This window comes from Pituophis catenifer, unplaced genomic scaffold, assembly GCF_029215685.1.
Source record: "Pituophis catenifer annectens isolate HBS135680 unplaced genomic scaffold, rPitCat1.0.hap2 SCAF_1, whole genome shotgun sequence".
Lineage (NCBI taxonomy): Eukaryota > Metazoa > Chordata > Lepidosauria > Squamata > Colubridae > Pituophis > Pituophis catenifer.
The window spans coordinates 137,453,862-137,464,882 of record NW_027256881.1 but is presented as its reverse complement, the minus strand read 5'-3'; the positions used below and the strand labels follow the sequence as shown (position 1 = coordinate 137,464,882).

General features: G+C 43.3%; 1 protein-coding gene across 3 annotated transcripts; it reads right to left on the bottom strand.

The window, feature by feature from the left end:
* Positions 1-272: 272 nt before the first annotated feature.
* Positions 273-10,125, bottom strand: LRATD1 (LRAT domain containing 1). Of its 3 annotated transcripts, none has more exons than XR_011599774.1 (5): positions 9,929-10,125; positions 8,014-9,116; positions 5,282-5,364; positions 2,332-2,385; positions 273-686 (listed from the first exon to the last, which is right to left on the bottom strand). XR_011599774.1 is itself a non-coding variant. In XM_070932991.1 (2 exons), exon 2 carries the CDS (start codon positions 9,077-9,079, stop codon positions 8,213-8,215), a length of 867 nt encoding a protein of 288 aa, XP_070789092.1. In that variant the 5' UTR covers positions 9,080-9,116; positions 9,929-10,125; the 3' UTR covers positions 7,730-8,212. The 3 variants fall into 3 exon arrangements, 1 of the variants encoding a protein (XP_070789092.1); XR_011599775.1 differs by having other exon boundaries at positions 273-683; XM_070932991.1 differs by lacking the exons at positions 273-686; positions 2,332-2,385; positions 5,282-5,364 and having other exon boundaries at positions 7,730-9,116.
* Between the last annotated feature and the right edge of the window lie 896 nt (positions 10,126-11,021).

The following is an 11,021-nucleotide window of genomic DNA, read 5'->3' as shown; positions in this document are numbered from 1 at the left end:
AAAGAGGAAACAAGGCTAGCCTCAGAAAACTTGGCACAAAACCCTTAAGGAAGTTCTTAAGATCATTAATGTCCCTTCGGATGCTGAAGATGTTGTGAATGATTGAAACTGTTGGAAAATACTTGCTGCCCAATGTCCCTGCACAGGACTTGATGATGATGATTTGATCTCATGTTTAAATCTTACAGATTTTCTTTCTTTAATAGATCAATATAATAATATCTAAGTAGAGTAACTCCAAAATTAATAAAAACAAAACAGAAGAGGCAAGTATTACAAGTTGTGAAACCATTTTAGGTTTAAAAAATCCCAACAATCCAAAATGTGGTGGGACCCACCATAATATTGAACTTTACAAGCTTGTAAAACCATTACAACCAGGCATTTAAAAGGAAGTACAGTGCTACAGAGATTTACATGTGGCTTGTGAAGAAATCATAATTGCTGGTGTCACCCAAGCTGTTGCACACAATGTGCTAATGCCCAATCATACAAGTCCCATGATGCTTATAATGCAAGTTTAGACTGCAGTTGTTAGATGATGAAGTATGCTGGTGAAAGTTGATTAAGCCAATAACAGCATGTTTAGCCTTCAAGCAGCATCAGCGAATGACAAATGAACAGGAGGAAAAAAAATATCAGCAGAATTGTGGAATAGCTCTTCTCCCCAGATTGAATGGCAGCTGCTGAATGAAAAAGACAGAGATACTTTGTAAAGAACTAGTCAGATGTTCTCTTCACTGTTTTGTATGCTCCAGGGCAACCTTTTGGAATTATTTTTGAAGCCTAGCCCGATCCACCTATTATTACTTTATAAGTCTGCTATAATGTTTCTGATTCCATGAAGTCACAGACTAGAGTTTTTCCTCTTATCATCACAGATTTTATTTTCCGGCCCAACCTGACAGACATCCTAACAGGAAATTAAAAAGGAATGGAAAAGAAAATCTGGTTTAATAACTATTGTTTAACAGGCTAAATTTAGAAACACTCTTTGGATGTCTTGGGAAAAAGATCATTGTAATGCTACTTGCCTTAAAATTAAACTGATATGTTTTATAAAAGCAAATTATGATTGAGCAATGCTTGGAAAGCTCTCCAAAGATATTGCAACAATGCTTAGAATAGGAAAATCAAGGGAAGATGAACTGCCATAATAAGAAATTAATTGGTATTATGTGGAGAAATTATTAACTTTAAAAAATGTTCTGAAAATAGAAAATCAAGAAAATGTAATTAACCAAAAATCCTAAGGTATGTTGCAGCCAGAAGTGTACAGCTTCTTTTGCAATCCCATGTATACAGAACTGGTCTTCCTGGTGGAAATGAGGCGCTATTATCCAGAGCAAAGGATTTCAGATTAAAAGCTTACTGTTCAGTGGGAAACTTTTAAGCCCTTATGCAACTCGGCTGGTGAAATCACCAGAATTTAATGTGCTTCACTGCACTTGGCTGGATCAGGATAATGATTAATTAATTTCTTCCTCTCCTGAGTAATCCACTACCTTGTGCAAATAATCAGACTGAAAGAGAGAAAGTCTACACAATCAGTAGTTTGGAAAGAAAACAACAGCCTTAACTACAATTAGAATTTTACTGCCTACATTGGAGATGCTGCAGCAAGGCTATTTTTGGGGTGGTCATCGATACCTTTGGAAGATTTATATTGACCCCCCCCCCTTATATGCATCCTATTCTGATTACAGCTTGTGGGGGGGGGAGAGAGCGGGAAAGAAGGATTGCATAGATTGGTAGAACATTGTATCATATCTAAGTTCTATTTCTTAGACACACTCACATAGGAATAGGACATTAAAAGAGGGATGAACAATCATCATTAGGAATGAACAAACCTATTTCACTCTGAATATCATTTTCCCGATTATACATTGATTTCAGTCTGTTCCAATTGGACTCAATTAAAACAAAAACAGCATGAACATTAATATAACTAGTGCTGTTTTGTGTGCACTTCTCCTAATAAATCTATTTTATATGCACTTTCCCCAGAGGTAGATACCTTCTGTGAGAAATTTCTATTCACAGAAAGCATTTTTGTTCAATTATCCCCCATAGGAAAGCATAGGCAACCTGTGTCCTCCAGATACTACAACTCCCACAACCTCTTGCCATTGGCCATCAAAATTGAGTGCCCTGGGGGTTGTTTCAAATCACCTGCAAGATACCTGGTTGCCCATCCCTGTTCTTTTAAGGTACTCTTCTTTTTTATTGCTTTTGAGCAAAAATAAGTATGTTGCCTACTGGATTACAAATTCTGAAAAGGATGTTTTGTAGTTTGCACAATCAGAAGGAACAAGTTTTCTCTCTTACCCTAATCAAGTTATACAGGTTAAATCAAATCTGTACGATATGCAGTCCACCAAGCTGAAAGAAAGTACATGGCATCCAGTTAATTGTTAATTATTATAATCAAATGTTCATTATTGTTATTGAACTCTTGATAAATTGCCATCCTAGATTGCCAAAAGACTGGTGATGGAGTCCAAATCGAGCAGTTGAGATAGAATTAGGGGAGTTATTTAAAAAGGGTTTGTCATATTCAATCATTTCATTAGTTTTAGTACAAAGCCCTGAAAAGCTTTAAGAATTCAAGTAGGTGTTTAATTTCCAAGCATATGAAAGTCTATTGCAAAACCCACGTAAACCAGGTGCCTAGATTTAAGATGATTTAGTGCTACTGAAACCATATCATAATAAAGGGAACCAGATTGACCTAATATTTTTAGCTGGAGTGTAGATCAATTTCAAAGTTTCAGCCAAGCGTATTGCTATTTATATGTTGAAAGCGGAGCTTGAGGAGAATGGCTTCTCTAAATTGCTCATTCTCAGCATTTTTCTTTCTGAATGGGACTACACTATGGGCAAGAATGCATATTGCTATTTTCAGTTGTGGGAGCCTTTCTACAAGTCAGTCTTATAACTAAGGTAGAATAAACCAAGAATCCAAAATGAATTACAGGTAGTTTTCTACTTAATGATCACAACTGAGCCCAAAATTTCTGTTGCTAAGTGAAGCATTTGTTTGAAGTGCATTTTGTCCCATTTTACGAGCTTTCTTGCAGCAGTTAAGCGAACCACTGCAGTTGTTAAGTTAGTAACACAGATGTTAAGTGAATCTGGCTTCCCCATTGACTTCGCTTTTAAGGTCGCAAAAGGTGATCACATGACCCCTAGGACACTGGAACCATCTCATGAATATGAGTCAGTTGCCAAGTGTCTGAATTTTGATCACATGAAGTACTGCAATGGTTGTAAATGTGAAAAAAGGTCGTAAGTCACCATTCAAGTTGTAACTTTGAACAGTCACTAAATGAACTGTTGTACGTTGAGGACTACCTGTAGTTACCCCAGTGTGAGAATAACTTATTTGCAAATTGGAATTTTCATTACAGGAGTGACTTGAAGAGTTTCCAGAAGCAAAGATATGGCAAAATATTTGGCCCTGAGAAAGACTCAAACATGCTTAAATGCTGATTGTTCTGCAAAGCTGTTCCTTTTTGCATCTGTAAAGTCTACAATGCTCACTCAAGTACAAATTTAAAGTAGTGTCAATCTGAAATCAGTACTTGAAATTGAATATAATTTGGACCCTAGATTCTAAAATATGCATACACAAACATCCTTTCCAATGATCTCTATAAAATTCTATTGAAGTAAATTTTAAGGAATGAACATGAAGTCCTGAAGGATTGATCTAGCTTTGAGGCTTAACACACTCAACACTTTGTATTAAAAAATTAACCCACAATTGCAATGCTTCCAAGAAATTGGCACGCTTCTGCAGAAAACACGTAACACGTAACCATTGTTGATGTGAAGTACAAACCACCACAAAGCTACAGCTACTCAAATCTTTTGTGGTAAGCACGCTCCTTATTTCAAGATCCCTAAAACAGTGCAGAATGGATTAGTCTGAGCAGATCAGCATGGAGTGGGATCAAAGGGAATGATAAAGTATTTGCTAAATAGGCAGGATTGGAAGGTATTCTAACCTTTTGCCTTAAGAAGCTTAATTCATCCAGCCAACCATCACACATTTAAGAAAGGGGGAGAAGTCTTTTTCAGGCATTACTTCTCCTCTTAAGAGAGGCTCTGGTGAAGGCATGTCTCCTGCTGACATCACTGAGATGACATCATTCAAATGGGAGAAAGAGGTGTTATTCCATTAAGAGGGGTGTCAAGCTTGCAGCCCGTGGGCCGGGTGTGTCACACACTGGCTATGCCTACCCCGGTTTAGCGAAGGGAAAAAAAGTTGTGATAAGTCACGTGATGATAATGTCACAACGCAGGTTTGACACCCCTGCATTAGAAGGTTTACATATTATACCCTTACTAAGGAGTGAAGTCCAATTCATGTGGAAGGTGGAGGCCTTCAATGACTATTGGATGTATCAGTGATCTTCATATGGATTACAGCACCAATAGTGTGAGATTGTGCCAAAATACTTTGCAGAAAGCAATGCACGTGTGGCTACATCTACTGTTTCTGTTCACACATAATTAATAAGCATTGCATTGGTGAACATATGAACAAATGTTAAACCCACACCGATTTAGCTATCACCAAGCTATGAACAGCAGGCACATATCCCACTATATTCTCAGTGGGATTCTTTCCAATTGAATATTTACAGGTTATTAAATTTGAAGGAAGTAAAGGTTCCTCTTATTTATTTAATGAATTTCTACAGATCAGAAAAGTTGAAACTAATAAACTAGCTAACATTGGAGGTCAGTTTTCTTTCCTACCCGAGCTTCAGGTTTGATGTATTTTTGCCATGCTCACTATTCAACTGTCAGTTATTCTACAGCAAAATAATATATTGAAGCAATAAATATTCATTAATTTAAGACATGTGAAGATTGCATTGTGAAGGGCAAAGAAATGCATAATTTTGTATGTTATTGCTTAACAAGCTTTCAGAGTAGGAGTATCTGCAAGAAATTGATCAACTGAACAAAAACATCATGTTAATAGAATTAGAATGTACTCCGCTCAGAATACTTTATTTTGGTCCCTGTTTTTCTTTACTCAGATTTGATTAACACTGAGGACAGACAATAGAATAAAGATTTGAAATATATGAAGCACTCTGCTCTTTCAAGGTACATTTTCTGTACTTAACAACAACAAAGAAATCAAACCAAATAGGGCTTGTGATCAGTTTGAATTTCAAGCAACTCAGCAACAACCTCTTTGTGGCTTTGCAAAGAACTATCACTAACAAACAGCTTATTATCGGCTGGAATCTATACTCACCTTTCTTTGTTTTCCTGAAGAATATTCTGGGCAGGCAGAGAACCAGAGCATACAACAGCTGTGTAATATGTGGGAGTCCAAAGCTGAAATGATTCATAAATCACTTAAGCAAAGTAGGCCCATGGAAGAAAAAGGATTATTACGCTGGAGTAATAGCACAGAAGAGTTCAAGTATTATTCCATAGAAACATATACAAAAACACAATTATATTGCATTCAATCTGATTCATAGGTTACCATGTAGTCAATCCCAACTATTTGGCTGTTCTATCTAAAGATATCAGTTCCTACATATTTACCTCAGAATAAACCTCACTGAATCAGATAGTATTGTATCTGACTGTAGATGCATAGCAGAAATGCTGCAATCCTGGGTCCGCTTACCTGAAAGGAGAGTCTACTGGAGACAAGAGGGACTTACTTTTGAATAAAAGGACAGAGTAAATCTATATATAGAAACATGAGAATTCCAACCCACATCTGAATTATTGTGGTTACGTTATTGTTGTTTTCATTTCTATGAGTATTGGTTTCTTGAGAGGTATGGATTGTGGGAATAGATTAAGTCTATCACCCCCAGTTCCCCTCAAGCACCCCACTATAACTGGAGAAATAAGCAGTAGCACAGTCCTATGCAAGTTTATTCGGAAATAATAGTCCCAAAGAATGCAGATGGGATTAAAGTAATTTTTTAGATCACTGAAACATGGCTGCCTTCCAAGCAGAAGGGAACATTTAAGAAACCACTAAGAACATTATCAAGTGAAATACAAGTTAAAATTTTGAGTCGGTCATTAAAAAGGAAACCATCTTCTCTCCCTTCCAATGTGTTTAACAGAACAACATTTTAAGTCTTGTTCTGCCCACCACACAATTTAGTTTAACCCTTTCTACTGTGTGCCTTGTAATTTTTGATCCAGTCCAAGCCTGCCTTCCCCAATCATTCCCTGATTAAAATACCTAGAATTTACATTCAGGGGAAATTAAGAGGTAAGTGGGAATTCTAAAAGCAGCAGTTCCAAGGTCTGGGAAGGCCATGTACAAAATATTTATATTTCATAGGGTATAATCACAAAGAGCAGCAAGCCCCAGTTGCCTTAATGTGGGGATGTTTCTGAATAAATAGATATGAAATTGAAGCTTTAGGGTCTTTTTAATCTGCATCACTTGGTCCCTTGGTTGAAGCATAGGATAGGCTTAATGAAATTTATGCCACAACTTCCCAATTTTAGTCCCACCATGCCTGTGAAGTCTAACACAAAAACAACAGAAAGGGAGGAGGGAATTATAAAGGGACTAAATCCCCTTCACTATTCTTGAAATTTCAGTGCAGTTGCAGGAAACAGAACAGATCCAACTGCTTCTGCAGTAATTGATAGCAAGATGGGAAGTATGGTAATTTAATAAGTAAGTAAATAAATAGGTAACCATATTTATCACATGGTCATTTGCAAGGTGCCAAATGCTGAAACATGTGTTTCAATATTATGTAAATGCTGTGACTTTCCTACATGTAAATATTGTAATTATTGTATAGGATACAAGTTCAATCAACACAGTATTTATGTGCCAATGTTACCATCTATGTGCTGTCATTTTGGCATCAGGCAACCCTAAATAACACCACATGGCTTTACCATAAAGTAAAATCTCCATTCCAAACAGGAGACTGTATTAATTGCTAAAGGCGGGGAAGGCAACTGCTACCTCTTAAAAGAAATCATAACTATGTAATAAAGATAAAGCATCTCTTGATGACCTTATTCCCATATAAGGGATTTTTGGCAATTTCAGATTTTTTACAAAAATTCTTAGCTTAACTCAAGATCTCCTGATGGCCCCCCATCCAAATACTAACCAACTGCATTCTGCTTAGCTTTTGCAAGATCAGTAAGGTCACTGAGGAAATGCTATACAGACACCAATATAACTTAATTTGAAGGTATTTTTTGCTGTTTTAACCATGCAATGGCCTAAGCACAACCTTTCACTACCTAATACCATCCAAACAAATTAAGACTATAACTCGCTGGGACTGTAATTGTCCTGGTGGCAACAGCTGCATAAAAGTCAGATCCAGGACTGAAACTGTATTGTGAAATCCTATACATGTTTACTCAGAAAACAAGCCCAGGTAAGTTGCATTAGATGGCCATTTTTTCCCCTCACAATTCTACGGCATGTTTATATCAGTCTAACACTCCGATAACTGATAAATAGCCTTTCAGAAAAGAGATTTTAAAAACCCTGGTGAGTAATGCTACAACAAGATTTATCATCCTATAAAATTGCCATGCTGCAAAGAAGTGACTGGACTCCCTCTGGACATAGTGGCCAAGGGCAACTGCAGCCAAAATATCAGGAGGGCACCAGGTTGCTCGCCCTCTCCCATAACAACACCCTATCCAAAGTTCTTGCACACTTAGAACAGGCAGAACCCCCAAAAAACTAATCTCTGTTTTTACCTTAACAACAAAAAAATCGCCATGGTTCTTAGGGAATTAAAGCCAGGAACGTGGGTTTTTGTTTGTTTTTTTTAGAAAAAAAAGGGGGGGTAATTTTTTTAAAACATTTTTTTTTTATTTAAGCAGGATGGGAAGTATGATGAACACGGAGTGACTTTGTCCACAGACTTTGCTCATCGCGTGGCCGGCCCCACCCCCCTCCACCCCTCCCTCCGGGTGATAGGGATCGTGGTGACGGCGATCCCGGTTCGCGGAAGGCGAACCAACCTCCGGCCGAGGCCAAGGGAAGGGCAGCCGGTGGTTTCGTTTGCAATGTGGCCGTGGGTTTTCCTCCATGGGAAAGACCGGAGGAAGAGAAAAGGCGGAAGAAGCCGAGCAACCAGGCGGAGGTGCGAGTCCCAGGGGAAGACGGGTGGTGCTTGCCGATCGGGCCACGGCCGGTGTCCCTCCTCCCCACTCGCGCTTTTTATTCTTTGCCATCATCCACGATCGCCAGCTCTTGGATCACCCTCAGTTTACCGCTGGCATCGATCCTGCGCTTCTCCCTAATCAGGTCCTCCAAGCTTTGGAAGCGCACCGTGTGGCCCTTGTTGTCCGCCAGGTGGATCTTGAGATAGTATTGCTGCTGAGGCTGAGAGCCCGAGGCCGGCTGGAGCTCGCCGCCTGCTTTGAACTCCCGTTTGCCGAAGCGGCACCAAGCGGCGAAGCTCTCCGAGTTCGTCCAGCAGATCTCGTGGCTCTTTAAGCCCAGGTGGCTGCAGGCGTTCTGCACTACCAGCTCGGCCACTAGGGGGCGGAAGCGGTACCAGCTACTCACCACCCGGCCCACGTTGCCGGCGGCCGCCTCGTACAAGCTGTCCTGCCGAATCTGGCCCTGGTGTAAGTGGATGATCTGAGCGTTGCCCACATAGACTGCCCACTGCGGGGGCGGCGGAGGGTGGTCGGACGGGCCCAGGTAGAGCAGCTCCAGCAGGTCTCCCGGCTTGCACAGGGCGGGCAGGGAAGACGCCGGATAGACGCTCAAATCTCCAGTCTGGGAGTCTCCGCTCACCTTGGAGAAGATGCATTCCTGGCCGCGGAAGGCGGAGAACTGGGTCTCGCTCAGCACCAGCTGCGGCGTGTGGTGGTGGCGGGTGGGGGACTCTTGGGCCGGGCTGCTCGAGCCCTTCACGCAGTACTTGTCCGGCTGCCCTCGCTCGTCCAGATCCTCCTCCTCGTCGGAGAAGAAGTAAGCCACTCCGACGCGCAGATCGTCTTTCTCGATCCCCGAGGGGTCCCCGGTCGGCAGCTCGCTGTAACTCAGGTGAGTGATGCGATCCAGTTGATTTCCCATCAATGACAGGGCGCGGCGAGAGCAGGAATCGCCGGATCTGAGAGACAGCAAACGGGAGAGAAGAAGCGGGAGATTAACGCCATGAGAGGAGCCGGGGTGGGTGGGAGCACAACAATGAAACACGCACACGGCACGAAAAAGGGGGCGCAAGCTGAGAAGGGGATCCGATTGTGCGGGGTCTCAGCGCCCCATCTTGGCCAAGGAAGAGAAAAAAAACCTGTCGCCGACCGATCCTTCTTGCTTTTTTTTTTTCCCTAACACGCCCACCCTTTCGCCCGACCCTACCCTTAAGACGGGCAGGGGATGGTTCCTGGTCGCCAGAGGTTGCGAGAAGCCCCCCGGGCTGCCCCGTTTTGCCAACCCACCCACCCCCGATCTGCTGCCGGCTCTCCTAGGAGACCTAGCGGTGCACAAAGGGGAAGGAAAAAAGGGGGAGAGAGGTGGCGGGAAGGTCGCCTGTTTCGGACGGCACCCAAATGCTCTTCCCTCCCCAAAGAATCGAAGCCACATCCGGGCTGGGGTGGATTTGAGATGTCCCGGCGAGAGGTTCCTCCCGCCCCTTCTTCGCTTTGTCTCCAGTTGTCGTCCTCCCTTCCTTCTCCAAAGCGGTGGCGGCGGCCACTTCTCGCCGAGAAGTCCGGGAGCTTCCAAGCCGCCGCTCTCCGGCTTTATCACGCACGCTTCTGCACCCCAGCTCGGTCGTGGCTCTGCCCTTTCTTTAAACTCCTGGCCCGGTAGAAGAAACAAAAAAAAATCCCCCAGTCGCGGCCAAGCAAAACCTGTCCCGCTGGCGGGCCTTCCCAAAAAAGGAGCATTGCAAGGTGGGAAGGATCGACGACAGCTGCGTACCCGGAATCGCCCAGATGCCGACCAAGCCCCCGAACTCCTTTAAAGTCCTTTGGTCGCCATGGGGGCTGCCGCCGGGGAAGCCGAGGAGTGGAGCCGGTGGCCCCTCAGCAGGACCCGCCGCCGTCCAAGCGCTGGCGACTCCCCCGGCCCCGAGTGTCCGCTCCGGGTCTCTTTCTCTCGCTCGCACGCTTCGCGCGCCCTTCACCTGCGCCGTCCGGCTCGGCTCTGGGCTCCCCTCAGCAGCGCCGGCGAGTCTAAAGTAACAGATACTCCTGATGTCAAGGCCCGCCCCCGAGTCGCATTCATTGGTTGCTCGGCTCTGCGCTTGGAAAGCTCGAGCCATCCTCTGGGGTGTCAATCACGGGAGCTCCAAGGGTGGGATTCCAGACGCTCGCCGTCTGCTCTCCCTCTCTCTCTCTCTCTCTCTCTCTCTCCCTGCGGCGGGCGAGACCCCGGCCGGCACCCTCTGCCTGGCATGCCCGGCTCCCTTGGAGGAGTTTGAGGTGGCGGCTTCGCTGGTGGCAAGCCGCTGCCGTAGGAAGGGAAACCCAGGGCTAACCCCGCCCCCCACCCCACTCCCCAGCGGGTAGCCCACCAGGTAATGCATAACCGTGCCATTAATCGCGCTTCATTCTATTATTATTATTATTATTATTATTATTATTATTATTATTATTATTATTATTATTATTATCATCATCATCATCATCATCATCATCATCATCATCATCATCATCATCATCATCATCATCATCATCCCTTCCGATCTTCCTAGGCTTCCAAACCGCTCTTAGGTTCGGAGTCCGGCTTTCCTTTCAACCTTACCCAGACTTCCCGATTACACGCCAGCTCAACTTGGCTTGCGAAGGGAGGGAAAAAAAATACTAATAAGAATTAGGTATCACGAAGGAAATCTTTTGTGTATTTCTCGAGAATGTGCCCATTACCTTTAAATGAGTACCTGTTTATGTGCTTTGTGCGTGTGTGGGGGGGGGGGTAGGGGGGGTGAGTGGCGGGGAAGGCTTTATGGCATGTTCTGAACAAAAGCAGTAAATACAACTGTATCAGAGGTTGGGGAGTTATAATCTCAGTT